The 18,469-nt window shown below is 40.3% G+C and overlaps 1 protein-coding gene across 1 annotated transcript in view; it reads left to right on the top strand.

Annotated features, from left to right (window-relative positions):
• Window positions 1-18,469, top strand: part of TDRD9 (tudor domain containing 9) — a 2,841,455-nt gene that overhangs the window by 815,205 nt on the left and 2,007,781 nt on the right. Inside the window, exon 15 of the mRNA XM_044074496.1 lies at window positions 5,864-5,995. Within this exon, the coding sequence (XP_043930431.1) occupies window positions 5,864-5,995 (132 nt within the window). The remainder of the gene's footprint in view (window positions 1-5,863; window positions 5,996-18,469) is intronic.

Below are 18,469 nucleotides of genomic sequence, written 5' to 3'. Positions count from 1 at the left end.
AGTTACTAGAGCTTGTGTAGGGGCAATGTACTGTACTCATTTTTTTCACTTTACTTACAGTCACATTTCAGGCATGTATACAGGTAACTGCCTTTGAGAGTTTGGGTTGGGGAGTGAGCAGGCATGATATATGTCAGCAGTCAGTTGAAATACATGACTGTGGCAATTTTAACTTCTGCTTTCATCCCAGTCTAACATCAGAGGGATGCATAGACGGTCTTTTTGAAGGAGTTAGGTAGGTTGGCAGTTACCAGACAGGACCAGTGTATCCAGACAACAACTGGCTTGTTAGTTTATTGTAAGCTATTTTGTTTTCTTTGAACATTAAGCCTTGGGTACAACTTGTGTCTTCCATGAAAGACAAAAAAAAAAAAGTCTGAGATTTCTTTCTTTCTTGTGTTTTTTTTAAGGTCACCATTGGATTAAAAGGCTGGGAAAAATGCTCTAAAATATATCTCAGGCTTATCTGATTTTTTCCTAAATGATTATTACTGCGCTTACTTGGTCAAGAAAGGTGTGTTTGAAGGATGTAAGAAAAACTAAAGCTGAGCATCAACGCAATTTATTTCCTTAATTTCTATTCAAGTCATGATTGGACAGACATTTGTGTAAAAAAAATTAAAATGCACTTCAGAGCATATAGGAAGTTATGGCATCTTGAAAAAGCTGGAGTAAGGCAAAATATGAGGAAAAGGAAGAAAAAAGTAATGTGCATGGCACAGAGAGCCCAAGATGTGGTGAACCAGGGAAGACTGGATGGTATTTGTGTCTGTGTTTTTGCCTAGGGTGCCATTTCACCCAAGTTCACACCTGTACATAGAGTTGCTGCAATGTATCATTGTTGCAACTAAATGCCACTAACTTTGTGCCCCTTTGTGAGATGGGCCAACAGACTGATACATAGGTCTGTTGTAATTTAAGAGCATTGCAGCTACAGATCAGTCAGTGCTTACTACTAAAGGTTTGTAGCATGAACTAAAAGGTTACTTAGAAGGGGTGGAAGTGACAGGGTGATATGTATAGTGGAACTGCCTAAGGGCGCCCCTAACTTGACATTTGCCAGGGGCCTCCAAAATGCTAACACCGGCCCTGAGGTTAGAGCTGCTACTAATAGAAGTATCCTATGATTTCAATTTGAATACAGCTTCCCACTTCTCACCTGCTCTTCTAGGACTCACCTGCTCTTCTAGGAAAGGTCTTTGATCTGTAAACCCTATGACAGTATTTTGGAGGGATTATTCTTCTCTTAACCCCCCCCCCCCCTTTTGCACATCACTGCAAGTCAATACAACTTTGCTTCCTATTCTTGAAAGGTCAGATTTTCCTCCTCCTGTTTGTGAAACACAAAAGAGTCTGTACTACAACACTATCAAACCTTACTTCTGTCAACCACATTGGATTCTACGTTCACTCTAACAATACCGCACCCTTCATGTATGTGCCAGTAGCCACATAACCTCAGATCGTGCATTATGAATCCTAGGTCCTAAACTGAGGAACAGTTTAACTTCCAGTGGAAGGAACTGTGCATCTTTCCAGTAATTTGGAGATCCACTGAGGATCATGTCTTTGTGAGAGGTACCTGTTATTGACACTCCCTCATCACTTAGTCTTCCTTTTGTACTCTAGCTATTGCTTTATTAATCCAGAAATTCCATATGCATCCCACTGATTGTTTATGCTGGACCTCAGGTGATACTTGAGATGTTATTCTCTTTTGTTCATATGTCATTCTGGTGTAAAATAATGAATCTATGTATATACTGCTACTGTTTTGCACCTGGAGTATTACAACTAGTTTGCATCCTTTGTAGATAGACAGCATTTTGTTTTCTGTTCACCCTAACCGTTTTTATCTTGTATGTATCTTGCTATTAAATGGCCATCTTATTATGTAACCTAATCTTTTATTTTTTACGTATAATTGTTTGACATTGGCAAAGTATATTCTTTTGATGTAGCAATGCATTCTCTCTCTCACTTGCACTTCATGGGTAGACAGTGTTTTTTTTTTCCTGTGGAGTGGCCACTTCAATATTAATCAGTATATTATTAATGAATTCTTTGGAGGCTGATGGGGACAGTAGGGAGGAGTCTCTCTGGGCTTGTGAAGAATTTAGGCTACTAAAGTGTAGAAAAGTAAACATGTACACAGTTGTGACATTGCCTGATTTCTCTCATGTACCAAGTATGAAAATGGAAAATGCCCACCTGCATTTATAAAGTATCAAAGTAATTGCATCAGTTTACCATTATCTTTACTTAGAAATAATTTTCATTCTGGAGCTTAGCAAAGGTACAGTGTGGTAAACTGAACCAAAATAAATAGTAAGGACAAGATTCCATAAAATGCATAGAAGCACAGAGATTTTTAACTCCAAGGTTTGCAAAAGATTAAAAAGAGAAATGCCACTATTTTCATATAACTCTTCTACAGGTAGTCAAACCATAAGTGTTGGTGCAGTGACAAATTTACTAGAAAACGCATACTTTTAAGATTTACAATAGCAAATATTCACTATCCCAATGAACTTTCACAAGTAAGTCACAGTGTAATATCTACCCATGCTGTACCAGCTGACATGTGCAGTCATTCAAAATATTCTTAAACTACACTGCCATAACTTGAATATTAAACTTTGAATGTGCAACTTTTCAGTGTATTCCATAAAACTGTCTTATGTTGCACACTTCCCAAAACTGCATTTGGCACTTGTGACTTCATCTAACAGCAGAGTACTGTCTCAGTTCTTAAGGATAATAGCTTGAAGTGCATTGTTACCAGCTGGCAATATACCCCCCCCCCCCCCGACACACACACACACAAATTTCAAACTAGAGATAGAAAATGATAGTAGTTAAGTTGGGATGTGGTACTGGAATACTACAGAACGCTGCATTTTGGGGGGGGGGGGGTCACATAATAATGGTATTCTTCAGGAAGTTTGGCATTGGTTACTCATAATATGCAAGTATAACTTGCTTGCACATTTTAATTCCCGGAATACAGGCATGAGTTATGTCAGGGGTTTTATAAGTAACTGATGCTATTTAAATGTACCAAAACCTAATGCTGCAACTCATTACCTAACCTTAAAATTCTGACCATAACCCTAAAATCTCTTCCCTTGACCTTAAAGCTCCAACCCTAACAGCAAAATCCTATTACTAATCCTAAAAGACTAACCAAAACCTTTCAAATTTACCTCTAAATAGAATAAAGTGAATCAACTACCTGCTGTGCATGTAGTCTCTCATTTTACTTCAGAAGTGGTACATTTGTCTTTCTTGGCATAACTTTTGGTTATGCTGCTTCTGTATACCTTCTACCTGTGTGCTATAAGTAACTATTGACGGATGACAAGTCACATAGACTGCATTCTAAATATGTATAAATACATCAAAGCAACAACTTTGTACAATTGCACTTCCAAAAAAGGTCTATACAGCATGTAAAAAAATCCCTTGTGCTATGATGGAAAAGCGTTCAGTAAGATGTTAAAAACTGTGGCAAGCATATTTAAATTCCACATTAACCATAAATTATTGAAGCAGGTTTTTGTCTATAGCTTCAGTACAAAGGTCCAGTTAGCAGTGTATTTCATCAAGCCTGGTATTCCCAGCAACTATAAAGTAGCATACTCTGCAGATGTTAGCTCCCTTAAATCTGTTCTAAGCCAGTGCAAACCTGTCATTTCTAATTAGAATGTCTTCCATAAAATATCCCCAACAACAACAAACAAGCTGTTCTAAAACACTAGTGATCAGGATTATGTTTGCTGGCGAAGTGCATGTGTCCACTATCATTCAAGCTGTCTTTTACACACTCCCAGCTAGAAAGAAAACCCATCTTGTGTCAACAGCTGTCTAAAGTCGCACTGCTCAAGACATCCAGCAGCTTTGGGTGTGCATAACATTTGTGCAAAATGCTCCATATATTGTTTCCCAGATAATGTTTTAACAGCTATAGTATGTATTCTCTGGATCTGAGGTGTGAAATAAGGGCTGCAACATGTTTGAAAAAGAATCGAACAGCCCACACCATCAGGGGTGAGGCTAGAGAAGAATGCAGTGCCTCTGTTACAGTTGGTCCAAACCAGATGGTTAATTCAGTTTTAGCTTGAAAACCAAGGTTCTGGAGTCACCCTACCACCAAAGCAACAGCATTTTGAACTCTAGCAACTTGAGTGCAAGGATAATATTGAGTAGATAGTACAGTGCATGTAGGGAAATGTAGTCTGCTCCACTAGAGTCTTTCAGCTACTGCCATTGTGCCTGGAAGTTGGACTACAGTTAGTAAACTGCTTTGTCCTTTCTGATCTCTTCTTCACTGTTTTAAGGTCCACATAATTAACAGTTGTTGATAAGTTAATATTCTCAACCTGTTACTAAATGATAGAACAATTTTATACATAACTGCTGCCTATACAGTTCACTAAGTTGTATGTGTTTTTTCTCTTTAGTAACTTCCAGTGCTATAAAAATCTTCGAAAGTATAAATGTAACTACTGTTTGTGTTTAAATGGAAATGTAACTACTCTGTGTTTGACTGGAGCTTAGTATAATACAGTATAAGCAAATGGAGCTTTTTTCCCCAGGCCTCCACTGAAAATGGGTATTACCCAGTCGGGCTTTCCCTTTAAACAAAGACAAAGTCTTGGGCCCAAATAAGAAACAGCAGTGGACTGCACGACGACTAACCTGCTGTGCTTAATGAATGTACTGTTATGTATTTCTCAGGAAGTGAAGAGAAAATGGGTCCTTCTGGATATGCTCAGTCTCTTAGTTAGTGAACCTCATTAACTAAAGACCTGCTTAGAGCTATGCCCATTTTGGCCAGCATGACTGCTTGTGGCTAGATGAAGCTTTTCTGTTATCCCTGTGTCCATTCTGATGCATAAGTGTTCAGAAATGCCACTGTCTGCACTCTAGTTATGTGCCAGTCCATAGACTATCTTCATCTGTTCCAAATAGGGGACGGGTCTGGTATTAGCAGGCTTTGATGTCATGAATGACTAGTGCAGTGTTTGCTTTTTCTGGAAGAAAGGATACCTGGCTGTTTGCATGTATATCAACCTCCTATAATGGAGCAGTGTATCCAATTACAGTGGGGCTGTTAGGATGACAAGCAGTTTAACATCCCATGTCATGAGTACTGGAATACATTTAATAAACTTTTCTCAGCCTCTTAATTTGACATGTTTTATGCAAATATTTCACATGTATATAGGAGTTTGTTTTATATGTATGATTGCACTGTATTTTATGCACAAGTTTGCTTGCTTTTTGTATACATCTTTTTTTTCCTTTTATAATGCACACTGACTGGATTTTTTAATGCTAACTCAATCTGCATTCAGTCGTATTATGTTCTGAGTTTTGTACTGTACTGATTTTTGTATATTATAATGTTGCTTGAAAGACCATTATGTATTTCTGCTCTTTGAGCTTGGGTCATGGCTGGAATGGGTCAGTAGACCAATCCTCTTTACCGCTGAACAAATGGTAAGTAAATAAATAATCCCTTAATTAGGCAGTGCAGTGAAAGATAAGAAGATACATTGCTTCATCTTAGTATAGCAGTGAGGGAGAAGGGCTTTTTGTTGTGCACAGGCACCTGTTTTCCCTCCTATACCCCATCTTACAAAAACTGGGAAAACTTTAAGAAACCAGATTGTTCTGGAAATTTAGTGACTGCTGCTTTATGAATGAAACTGAATAATGAAAAAAACAATTTGATACTTAGTCTTTTACTTTGGGGTAGTGTAGTTTGTAGAACTAGTACATCAAATGATAAATATAGAGAGCCAGGTACTGTTTTTGCACACAGATGCTGTAACATGAATGTTGTTGATTCTTTTAGCGTTGTCCACTGGGAAGCACAGTGCTGAAAGTAAAGTTGCTTGACATGGGAGAACCAAGAGCTTTGCTGGCAACTGCTCTGTCCCCTCCCAATGCAAAGGAAATAGAGCGTACAATTATGCTGCTTAAAGAGGTAAGCTTTACCCTGTGAGATGTTTCCATAGTAGGTGCAACTTTTCAGTTAACAGACATGGTGTAAAATTATTATTTTCATTTTCTTAAAGTATAGCATAGACATACTCCAGCAAATGTTGTCTCATACAATTTAAAAGCTTCTGTTATATGATGTAGTAATAATGATTACCGAGCATGCTTAACTTTAAGAAACTCTGGCACCCCATGTTAACTGTTATTGCTCCATTCAGACTGTGAGCCAGTGTCAGTCAGCAGGTCTTTAGATCTTAAGCATTCTGGTGATGTGATTATATTTTTTGATGAAGCTGTTCTTATCAAGGTTGTCCTGCCTGTGTTTCTACTTAGTGAAATTAATGGAGGAGTGCACATATAAGGTAAATCACCTCCCATACAGAAACAGATTTCCTTAGTTCTTTTTGGCTTTCTTGTCTTCTGCTATTGCCAGTGAGCAGCGCTTACCTCAGTAATTGACACATTCAGTTCCAGAGTAGTTTTTGCCAACATGTCTGTTTTGAAAATTGCATTACTCACTTCAGAAGCCTCAGAATTATTTCAGTTTTTGTCATTGTTAAACTAGTTGTCAAGACTTTTTCTGTTTTGATTGGCAGTGCAGTCTCATCCAACAGGTTATTTATTTGAGCATTATTCCACAATATTTTTTAATTTCTTAATAAATTAAACCCACTAAGCATAATTGGCTCTTTTCAACAGCAGCCTGTCAACACTTGCACAGTAGGCAAATGGAAACTGACAGATTTAAACCCAGAAGTACAGATGAAGTTCTTTAACTCATAGCATTAATCTTCAATGCCCAAACAAGGGTCAGTGTTTTCCTTTTCTCCTTCAGTTAATGTATTTCTAGGCTAATTGGTACTGCATTATATGCTTGGTTAAAGTCACTATCTTGGTGGTTTCTCAGCTGAAAGGAGAAACAGTTGGTGATGAGAGAAAACAAGTACGTAACTATCCAAGAGACTCCTTGTTGGTCCAGTGGCAGTAATGACCACACAATGTAGTCCTGGGTTCAATCTCCAGACAAGGGTCAGTGTTTTTCTTTCTCCTTAAATTAGCACCACCCTAAAAATGGTCTTTAATTAATACTGTTTTTGAAGTTTACATGTAGACACTTCTCTTAGCTTTTTCTGTAATTATGGCTTTAACTGTAGCTTGTACTTATATTTTTTAATATAGAAAATGATGATCTTGTGTCTCTTTTCATCTTTGTGTAATGCACTCACTAGTTTTGCTGGCCTTTCTGCATCGACATTGTAACATGTTTTTTTTTTTCTAAACTGCATTCATCTAATTTATTTTAACTTCAAAACCCCGATTTACCTTTAAGTGAAAGAACTGACTGGCTGGCTCAATAGTGTACCTGCCTTTGGTGGGTGAGCAGTGTGTTCACTGCCTTCCGTAGAGGAAAATTAGGCAGTGTCACAAGATTTAACATTGGGAGTATTCCACAGTGGGTGAACTGTTGCCATCTTTCCTTCTCGAGTCATCTGTTATTTTTTATTTTTTCACTTCAAAGCTCTGTGCACTCTACAGCATTATGTGCCAGGTCAAGAAAAAATGCTTCACTCCTGCACTAGAATTTCTTTCCCCAGTTGCATGCAGAGTTTCGATCTTTATCTTAATCTTCATTGTGAAAAAGTTCAGTGTTTGGTGCTTAGAAAAAATATAAGTCACCGGGTTCTTCATATGGCTGCTATTTCATGAACAAAGGGCATTAGTGGCACAGCTGTCATGAAATAAATCATTGCTGTATGTACTAGTGTTACTTCCTCGCTACAGGAAGGCAAAGGAAGGAACAGCTGTAGGCCTAGCTTGTCTCATACTATGATAGTTCTTGGTAGTGGGACTAGCAGAAGGGTGCCTTTCTCAGTCCCAAGCCACTGCTACAGCACTGCTAAAAGATAAAGCACACAGAGGGAAGAGATTGGTCATAATCTTCTTGGAATGAAGTCCATACATGGGACGTTCTTGTAGGTTTTGCAAATGACTGACTAATCAAGCTTTTGCACCAGTCTACACCCTGGCATAGGATAAGGGACCTGAGAGATGTCCAGTCCCCACAGGCACTTTGGTGGGGTGCATCCTTGGGTAGCAGCATAGCTCATAAACCTAAAATGACCACAGATTCTCCGCGGCTGGCCTAAACCTGATTGGCAGTCCCTGAGGTCCTCTGGCAGGTGTTGTGTGATTGCACTTGTGACAGAGATTGAATTCCAGGAGGGCTTCATTGATCAGTCTGAGAAAGAGATTGACAGGTACCTCCTTCTCTAAGGTTTTGCAGTTCAGACCCTTTGCATCACTTGTTTTTGATGTATGGAAGAACTTGTTCTCATGATTGTAGGTACACATTCTTTGGACATATTGGCTGATACTGGTGTCAGAATCCCTATAGGCCTCCCCCTTGCCTGTTTACCTTAAGCAGATACATGTTTAAGCAGAATTGTCCCACTGTCTCACCTCTTTACTAGTCCAGTCTACATTTGACCCAACACTTACTGGCTGAGGACAATCCGACTTACAAAAAGGCTGTGATTTAGAGTACATTCTCATTTTCCCCTGGCTGCCTTGGGTAAAGGATTTTGCAGATCTGAAGTCTTTCATGTCTGAGACAACTAGTGTTTTCTTTCAGCTTTTCACAGTTAAGGGGTATCCACAGCGGATCTCTGGTCTGCTAATGATTGGCAGTGGATTTTTGCGGTGCCAAGTTGCCAGCCCGATGCCCAACCTTCAAAAAAGGCACACCCATTCACGCACCTACCTGCATGTCTTTAGATGTTACTCTACAGCGGGGAATACATGCAGACTCCACACAGAAGGCGCTCCACCTGAGAATCGAAGGGAGAACCTCTTGCTGTGAGGCAACAATGCTGACTGCCGCACCACCGCGCCCCACTTCTGAGACAACTAGTACAGTGTAACATCATCTCCTTGTAGCACCCCCTCAGGTGAGACTATTTTTGGGGAAGTGTTTTGTCTGATGAATTGCTGACTGAATTGTCTGATGGTCTCCTTACCTTCTTTTTATAAGTACTTTAAAGATTGCTTTGAGAAGGAGGAGGATCTTGTTTCATTCCTGGACACATCTGAACACTACTTTTACTTAAAGAAGTAAATTCCCTCATTAATACCCCATGCTGAGTGGAGTAAGATCCTGTATAAAATTTAATGGTGCTCTCTTCTTGAACCCTCTATAGTGTAGTATAGGTTCCACAGATAACTACATTTCCTGCCTACCCTCCCCCGCCTGATAAAAACGTAATACTTTGTAGAAGGATGGCAAAAGTTGCTGTGTTAAGTCTCGTGGTTTGTCTCACTTGTCCATATTTCATTCATCCGTAATGGATTGGACTTTGGGGGAACAACAACTTTTGGCTCTCCCCTGATTTTGTAGTCAAGTATAAACTGACCCTTTCGCTTGTTTCTATAGTGGGCTTACTTGTGACTTCATTTTCTTTCCACTAATTCTGTGGCTAGGGAGGATTTGCGATGTACATTTTAATTATAGGCATGTTTGAGGCTGCTCTTAGGTTCATAGGTACGAACTAGGAAATCATTCTGCAGACTGTTTCAAGCCTAGCCAACAAAATAAATAAAACTATTCACATATTCCCTATAACCTCAAGGAGGGTAAGAGAAAATAGACTGAGAGAGAATTTGAGGCTGCCCATCCAGTTATCTAGGTTTACCTTGACGGTGGCAAGGGTGCTGCTCTGCTTGACATGTAGTGAAAGTTAGGGTAAGAAAGTATCACGCCAAAATGCCTTACTTAACCGCTGATGAATGTTTAGTTCTTTTAACCAAGTATTTGATGTAACATTAGTTCTGCAGAGGTATAGGACATCAAATAGGGTTAGATCTTTCAAGGCACAACAGGCTAGACACAGATTTTCATGGAGGAGTCTGTAAGTAGCTGAGTACAGAAAAAGGGCTGCCAGTCCTTTTTGATAACTAAGATTTTTGAGGTCCCTGATCTTTTTAGTTATGAATCTTTGAGGTCTCTCAAGTTGTGTGATATGTTCAGATAAATTCATGCCAAAAAGTGAGTTCTATTCAGTAATGGGACAGATAAAATATGAGTAAAGGGGAATTAAGACTTATTTAGATCTAGTGGAGTTGACTCTGGAAATCAGATGGGCCAGACGAAAAGCTTTCCAAACTACTGTGGAGACATGATGGTCAATTGATAAGGAATCATCAACAAGAGTACCTACATCAGTGTCTGGATGAGTGCTTGTGTTATACAGTAAGAAAAAACTGTTTTATTTACCAAAATTAGCTATGCTGTACTTTTTTTTTAATTTGAGGCCATTGTCTTTGCACCAGTGTTAACATGGTCTAAGCCATTTTGGAGCAATTTTGAGTAAGTTGAAGATTGCAGATGATGGTAAATTCGATGGTGGTATTTAAACTTATTAACCGTAGGCCATAAGTGCTGGCTTGAAGATGTGAAAAGTAAATGTCAAATAGGAGAGGGTCCAAAACTGAGCTCTGTGGTATACCAGTGGCAACTGTTTTGCTTTCAGAAGGGGCACCTGCTACTGCAGTCACATGGATTCTGTCCGACAACCAGTTTGGTACCTATCACACAATGTAAGCCTTGGAAGGCCATCCTGGATGTCTCTTTTAGATGAGTTATTTGTAGGGAGGCTTTCTACAATTTGCTTGAGTACCTCGAAAAGAAATTATCTGTACTTTACTGCTGCAAATGATCTCTTTGACCTCCACTTCTAATATTACCATTGCCGCTCACAGATTAAAAAGGTCCTCCCAAGTATCCATTTGTGTTGCTACATCTGACTGTACGAGCTAAATCCCCTAGAAGGTGAATCCTTTGACTCAGTTCTGAAGATTGGGTGAAGATTCGTGAAGGCTGCCAGCCTAGCCAGATAGAATTTTATAGATAATTCTGTCATCTGTAAATATGAATGTAAACTACAGCTTGTTGTCTTAAATGTAAAGAAATAGTGTTACATGTGGAACTGGAAAAAATGTGACAACAATGCACTCTACTGATCCAGTAAAAGCATGTTGTGACCCTTTGATCAAAAGTCGGCTGCAGCCTGGCTAGATGAATACATTCATTCAAATGTTTTAACCAAGAGTTAAATTGCTAGATTCAAACATGCAGATGTATTTTTATTGCTATGCTTCCTGACCAGCTGCAAGATGACAAAAGAAGATGTTAAAAATGTAAATGTAGTTAATGTGTAGCCTGGGAACCCCAGGAACATGTGAAGAATGATGTAATGTGAATCAGAACTGCAATTTCAATTTAAACAGAGAGAACCAGAGAGGATTAAGCATTTTTGTCTTGACCATCCAACTCATCAGCACTCAGCCTGTTTTCTTATGTAAGTTATCTTAGACATGTGTTTCTCTTAGAAATAGCTAGAAACTAGAAAGATTAAATCAAGTGTTTTTCTGTGATGCCAGAGCTGTACTGCTGAATTATTTTAAGTACTTTTCTGTGATCTCAAAACTCTTGACTAGCACTGGGTAGTAAGAAGTATTGTCTCTTGTGTTTTTATTATTTATTATTTTAAATATTTTAAAACCTTTTAACTATGGCTCTTTTGTGTAGAGATAATTTAAGCTCTAGAGTACATTGCATATTTATAGTGATTACTGTAACAAGTCACTCTAATAAGCCTTGACTGTTTAGTTATACTACCAGTTGGATAATAATATTGCACAGTAATAATTGGATACCCTTTTAAGGGCCTTTGAGTAGCTGATAATTATTAGTGGGTGGTGGCAGGGTACTACCGTATAGTCTGTGAAAAGGAGGCACAGGTGGAGAACCTTTGCCAGGCTTCCTCACGAGTGTCTGTGTGGTTGTATAAACTCTTCTCAAAGTGTGTGGGTGTGTGTGTGTCAGTCAGCTACTTGGGCAGGGACACGAAGCACTGGTTGGACAGGGAGGGTGCTAGAGGTTTTAGCTTGCCCACTAGGCTGAGATCTGGACCCTATAGCTGTGCCAGTGGGTAGTCTTATTGGGGACCTGGAGAGCAAGGGAGCAACCAGCCTCGGATTGATGTGCTCTTAAGGGAAATTGCACTTTAGTGTGTGTATTTATTATCCTTACTTCATATATGAGACGCCCTCTCTGGTGTTGGTGGTGGGGATTGAGGCTCCTTGATTGCTGGGCCAGGGCAACGGCGTCACATCAGTCATTGTAGTTCCTACTGCAATCAGTGATCCAAATTGGTGCTTGTCAGAGTTTTTCAATGATTGGAGAGCCAGCTTGTTGGATCATTGGACCTTTGGTTTGATCACATGTAACCACACCTTGGTGGGTTTTTTTCTCCCAAAAAAACCTTTGCAGCTGTCTTTGACAGGTTCAGATTCTACTTATCAGAGGGGCCTTAGAAGCTATCTCTGTCTTTGAAAATAAGAAGAGTTTGATTTCTGCCATTCTTCTAGTTCCAAAGGGGATAAGAGACGCAATCCTATTTGTACCTTTCTGATTTTCATGTGCACATCTAGTCCATGTTTAAAATGGTGTTTTTATAGGGAGTCATGTTGCAGCTGCCGTTGTAGGAGAGCTCAGTGGTGTCACCAGACATGGCTGAAGCTTTCTTGCATATCATTGCCTGGAGTCTGCATTAGGGTAGCTTTGGTTTAGTCTGATGTACGGACCACTGGTTTTTGTTTTGTAGCCCCTGAATGTTTACTAAGGTGGTGGCCATTGTACTGGAGTCCTTACATGAAAACCTCCATGTTTTCCTGTACCTGGATATCTGGTTCCTGGTTGCTACATCAATTGACACTCCCTCTTGTAAGCATTTACTTTTGAGTGCAGGGCATTGTCATTTGGCTTATCACGTGATTCCTTAAGGTTTGCTAATGGTAACTATAGTGGTATTGTACTGGAAGACTAGAAAGAAAGGGATATTTGTGTGTCCCCTCACTCAGATAATTGGTTCAGGGTGTGCCCATTTAGAGACTGCCTGATGTAGATCTTTTTGTTTTTTGGCATCCTGCAGTTACAGGCCCTGAGCCATAGATAATGTAGAGGAAATCTTCTCTGAACTCTGCTCAGAGGGATGCCATTACTTGGATAGTAATGGATACACTTCTGGGCACACTTTGACACTTCAGTGCCAGTCATTCTTTCCTGCAGGGAGAATCCAGAAGGTCACGTCTGTCACATCCTAGCTGGGGCACAGCAAGAGTTCTAGGAGTGGATCCTGTAGTACCTTTTTGAATCACTAGTGGCTACAGTCTTCTCTGTGCTTTCTGCATGTCTGTGAATGCAAGCTTCACATTGAACTGTGATGTGTTAATGTGAAAATGGTTCTTGTCAGATTTGTGTTATCAGGCTTTGGTGTAGTGAACACTTCCATTATTTCACTGGCTTTTCTTGTCAGATTTGTGTTGTCAGGCTTTGGTATAGTGAGCACTTCCATTATTTCACTGGCATTTCTTTGGTGCAGCCCAAAATCATTTTTATGTATTTACCCATCTGCTACTTCAAGCCGCAGTGGTGCAGCAGTAGCATTCTTGCCTCACAGCAAGAGGTTCTCCCATTCAATTCTTGGCTGGAGTGCCTTTTGTGTGGAGTCTGCATGTCCTCCCCGCGGTCAAGTGGCCTTCGAAAGACATGCGTGAATAGGCGTGCCTTCATTGAAGGTTGAGCGTCGAGCTGGCACCTCGGCACCATAAAAATCTGCTGCCAATCATTAGCGGACCGGAGTTCCGCTGTGGCGACCCCTAACCGGGAAAAAGCCGAATGAAGAAGAACCTGTATGCTATTTTCCCAGTGCCTACTAACAAACAAGTTTTCCCAGTCAAACTCGAGCTCCAGGAGCTTTCATGCTTGTCCCTGTGTGGGAACTACACTGTGCATCCTCCACCCCCCCCCCCCCAAGAATGTTTGATCATTTAGGATGTAAGCTATGAGGACTTTTTATTTTTATGGGCGTAACCCCACCTGTGCTGGTGACATACACACCTGCATCACCAAAAGGACCGTCATTGTCTTCATGTGTGCTTGTATGGTCCTTCAGTTGCACAGAATAATAATACCATAAATGGCTTGGATAGCAATATTTCATATCTTTTCCCAAAACTGTCACCTGCTTTCTGTGCTTCAGGCATTTTCACAAAGCACATCAATAGCAGAAAGCTATCTGGGAACCACTAAACTCTCCACCCCAGATGGGCAAGTTGTAGCCTGTCATTTCTTCTCCATGGCTGTTCTAGTACCTGAGCCACTAATTGAACTCTGGGTCACAGTTGGCTTTATCCTTCTCTGTCAACAAGCCAGAAGTAACCATCTGCTGATTTTAATGATAGGAAAAATACCTACTTGAATGCCTTCCTACATTTTTCAAGTGACCAACCGTTTCACCAGAAACATTCAGTAGTTAAGGGGCAATTAGTTCGGACGGCTAAGATGGTATCCCTAGCGGAAAAATTTTTGGTGGAAGTTAATTTAAGGAATATATTTAGTAGACATGGGTACCCCCTGACATATTGGATGAATTGGTCAGAGAGATTATTTTTAAAAGGAATATGGGGTACTATAAACCTATTTTAAGTAGTTGTCATGGTGTTGACAATGTTACCAATGACCTTCAGAATGAAGGACATATTACTTCGACCAACTTGAGTGTTATGTTTATTACACCTTTTAGCCTTGACTCTACTAATTTGATAAAAATTGCCTAAGAAGTGGTGCTTATTAACTGATGATTTGAGCATCAGAGAAAAGATAGGGGATCACCCAAAGTTTGTGTTTAAGAGAGGACCAAACTTTAAAAACATTTGGAATACAAGGGTAAGGTTCTATCTAGGTATCCTGGCATGTTCAAATGTGAAGTAAGCCCTTATTGCAAGTATATGGAAATAGGAAAACATTTAATATAGATAACAGGAGGTTCAGCACTACCCAGAGATTTAATTGTAATTCCAAGATGGTTGTTTACTTAGCCAAATGCCAGTTTTTATGTTGGCAAGACCCAAGAGAAACTAAGAAAATGAGTTTATGAACACCTTTATAGCATTAATAAGAGAAAACTCGATAATGCTTTAGCTAGACATCTCGCTAGTAACCAAGATCATTCTTTTAAATTTTGTGTAATTGACCAGCTTGAATACGATATAAGGGGTAGCCATTTTATAGGTTCATAGGTTGGTACTAGGCTATCGACCCTAGGGGCCTATACAAGCCTAGCCATAATAATTCCCTGGATATTTCTTCCCACAATACTTACTTCTCTGGACCCCTGTCTAGCAGTGTGACTGACATGATCCCTGGGGTGAGTTTCCTATCTCCCATCCAATTGTCAAGGTTCCTTTTGAAGTGGGGCAAGGAGGCACTCTGCTTGACATGTATGGGCAGTCTATTCCAGAGTATGGGGAGTCTCTGGTTCAGGAACCTATCCCTCCACCATGTTTTGTTCATTGTGATGACAAGGTTTTGATCCCTGGAGCATGTGGCTCTGAGGGATTTAGATTTCTTTAAGTGGAGCATGTCCAACAGCTCAGGGTTAGACATGACGTTGTATGTTAAGCAGAGATCGCCTGAGTAGACGATATGCCACAGAGTATAGCTGGAGTTTTTTTAGACAGTCAGTATAGGGCATCTGCTTTAGGCCTGTGATTCTTTTAGTGAGGTATTTCTGCGGCCTTTCCAGCTGTTGCAGATGTCTTGAGATGCATACGAAACAGGTCGTTGTACTCTGTAATGGGTCTAATGAGGGATGAGTACAGTGGGACAATGACCTCCTTTTTTCTGGATGAAAAGCCCTTAGTGATGAGGTGTGAACACATAGAAGGATTTCCTGACTGTTGTGGCGATGTGGTTATCGAAGGTGAGACCACTGTCCACCTGTGTCCCTAAGTCTCCTCACACTTTCGGTGTTTAGTGTACTGCCACCTATGTGGTAATTCATGGGTACATGTTTTTTTCCCAAAGGGAATAACTATACATTTCTTGGCATTAAGCTTGAGCCCATGGCTCTGGCACCAAGCATCTGTTTCTGTAAGGCCATTTTGTAGAATATCTACATAATGTGGGGATTCAATAATGACTCCCAGTTTGCAGTCATCTGCGAACTTTGTTAGCCAGAGTCCCTTAGTGTTGGCCTGTACTTCAGAGAAGTAGATGCCAAATAAGAGCGGTCCCAAGACTGAACCCTGAGGTACTCCACTTGTCTGGAGCTGGATTTGAAGTCAGCTACTTTTACAGTCTGGGTTCTGTCAGTAAGCCAGTTGGCAACCCATCGAGTGATGTAGGGATTTTTGCCCAGCTTGGTAAGTTTATCTTTGATTCCAGTGTGTGGGGTGATGTCGAAGGTCTTGGTGAGGTCCAGATAGGCTATGTGGACTGCCTTACCCTTGTTCACAGCTTTGGTGACTGATTTGAAGAAGTCATTCAGGTTCAGGAGACAAGATCGTCCCTTCACGAACCCAAACAGGGTATCGTCCAGTGTTTGAAGGTTGCCAATGTCTTTGTTTAGAAGTTCCATGATAATGCGTTCCATGCCCTTGCAGATCTGACTCATCAGACTGATGGGACGGTAGTTCCCGGGATCCAAGGTGGATCCCCCTTGTGGAGTGGGATAACTGCAGCTGTGCGCCACTCAGTGGGCATGAACCCTGTGGTGAGACTGATTAAACATGAAACTTGGGTGAGGTGCCAGTTCATTTTGTAGTTCATGCAATACACAGCCTGGGATGTCATCTGGTCCCATGGATGCTGTATTCTTAGCTTTGGAGAGTGCATTTTCTACCTGTGTGGCCATGATTACCGGAATTTGGCAATCTTTTGGTATTGAGATGGGCCCTTTAGGGGGTGAGAGAGGGTGAAGTTGGCACTAAATCGATCTGCCAGGATATTGGCAGTATCCTCGGGATTAGTATATTTAAGGTCATTCTGTTGTAGCTCAGAGCAGAGCTGAGCATTGTCACTTAGATTCTTGACATACATATAGACTGCTTTCTTGTTGTCTTTGGAATCTTTGGCAATTTTATTTTGGTAACTAGCTTTGGAGGATTTAAGAGGGATCTCAGCTTCTTACTGAGGCTGGTAAGGGAGTTTTTTGCATCCTGGGATTTTCTTCTTTTCTGCAACAGTTTCTTCCTTCTGTTGTATAGTTTGTTTATGGCAGGGGACCACCAGGTTGACTTCCTTTTTTTGGAGGAGAGCATCTTGGTTGTATTTAGAATGGCACGATTCATGCACGAGTGGATGTGCTCGTACAGTGCCTTAATGTAGGATTCAGCAGTCAAACTTTAAGATCTTGTCTGCATGGGTGTCATGAAGTTTGTCACTTCTGACTTCAGTAGCATGAAGTTGGCTTTGGAGACGGTTTTTTTTTTTTTTTTTTTTTACAGAGGTTTCCTTACTGGGGGGGGGGGTGTGGATGTCAAGGGTGATTTTCTTATAGTCAGACCTGACTAATGAAGGGGTGACCACTGGTGTGGAACATCTGTCTCCCGTGTTGGTAATGACCAGGTCTAGGATATTGGAGCCCCTGGTGGTACAATGGATTAGTTGATCCAGGGTGTTGGAATTTATGAATTCCAGGAACCGTTGGGAAAAGGTGTTGTTACCCAAGTAGTTTTCCCAGTTAATGGCAGGGTAGTTGAAATCACCTGGTATTAGGGTGTTTGGTTGTATCTTAATATTTTCCAGTATGTTTAGAAAGGTGTAGTGAGAATCTTGGGGCGTGGTGGGGGATCTGTAGCAAGCTACAATTTGGATTGCAGCCTTACCTAGTGTTAGTTGCACCTGGAGAATTTCAGATGCATTGTGTTGGGCAACTAGCCTGGAGGTGTGAATATCCTTGGGAATATGGACACTCCTCCACCTTTAGTGTTTTGGTCTTGGTTTAGTGGCCGAAAAGCGTGGTAAGAGTTGTAGCCTGGTATTGCAGGGGTGCTCCCTGGAGCCTTGAGCCAGGTCTCAGTTACTGCACAGATATCGATGTCCTCCATTTTTAGGAGTGCTTTGATAGAGTGCATTTTGAGATTTAGACTTATAGCACTGAGTAGCATTACCTTCAGATTTTGCATGCTTGTATCTGTTACAGTGGTGGTTTTGTCCTTTGATCGTTCGTTCATGTTATTTAGACAAATTGGAATTATTATATCAAATACGTTTAAATGCATATAATTATCCAGGATTGAATGATTTATGTTCTATTTATTGTTTGTTAAAATTGAAATGTTTGGATAGGTGGGATTTGATACTTGTATTTTATATGTTATTTTGTATACATTTTTATATATAGTGATTAATTTTGGTTTGGGTAATGTGTGTTAATTTTTTGCTTTTTAATGTATTATGACTGTTCCTTTAAGGAGAATGTTGGATATCATGTGATGTGTGATGGGGGATATTTAAATTGTAATGTATTGAATTGGTTTGTATCTGAAGAAGTTCATGTTATTTACAGGATGAAAAGCACTTAATTATATATTTTTGGTAGTTATTCCAGAGTTGTCA

This window comes from Protopterus annectens, chromosome 6.part0 (assembly GCF_019279795.1).
Source record: "Protopterus annectens isolate FY-2018-M chromosome 6.part0, PAN1.0, whole genome shotgun sequence".
Classification (NCBI taxonomy): Eukaryota; Metazoa; Chordata; order Ceratodontiformes; family Protopteridae; genus Protopterus; species Protopterus annectens.
This window is presented reverse-complemented; position numbering and strand designations above follow the sequence as displayed.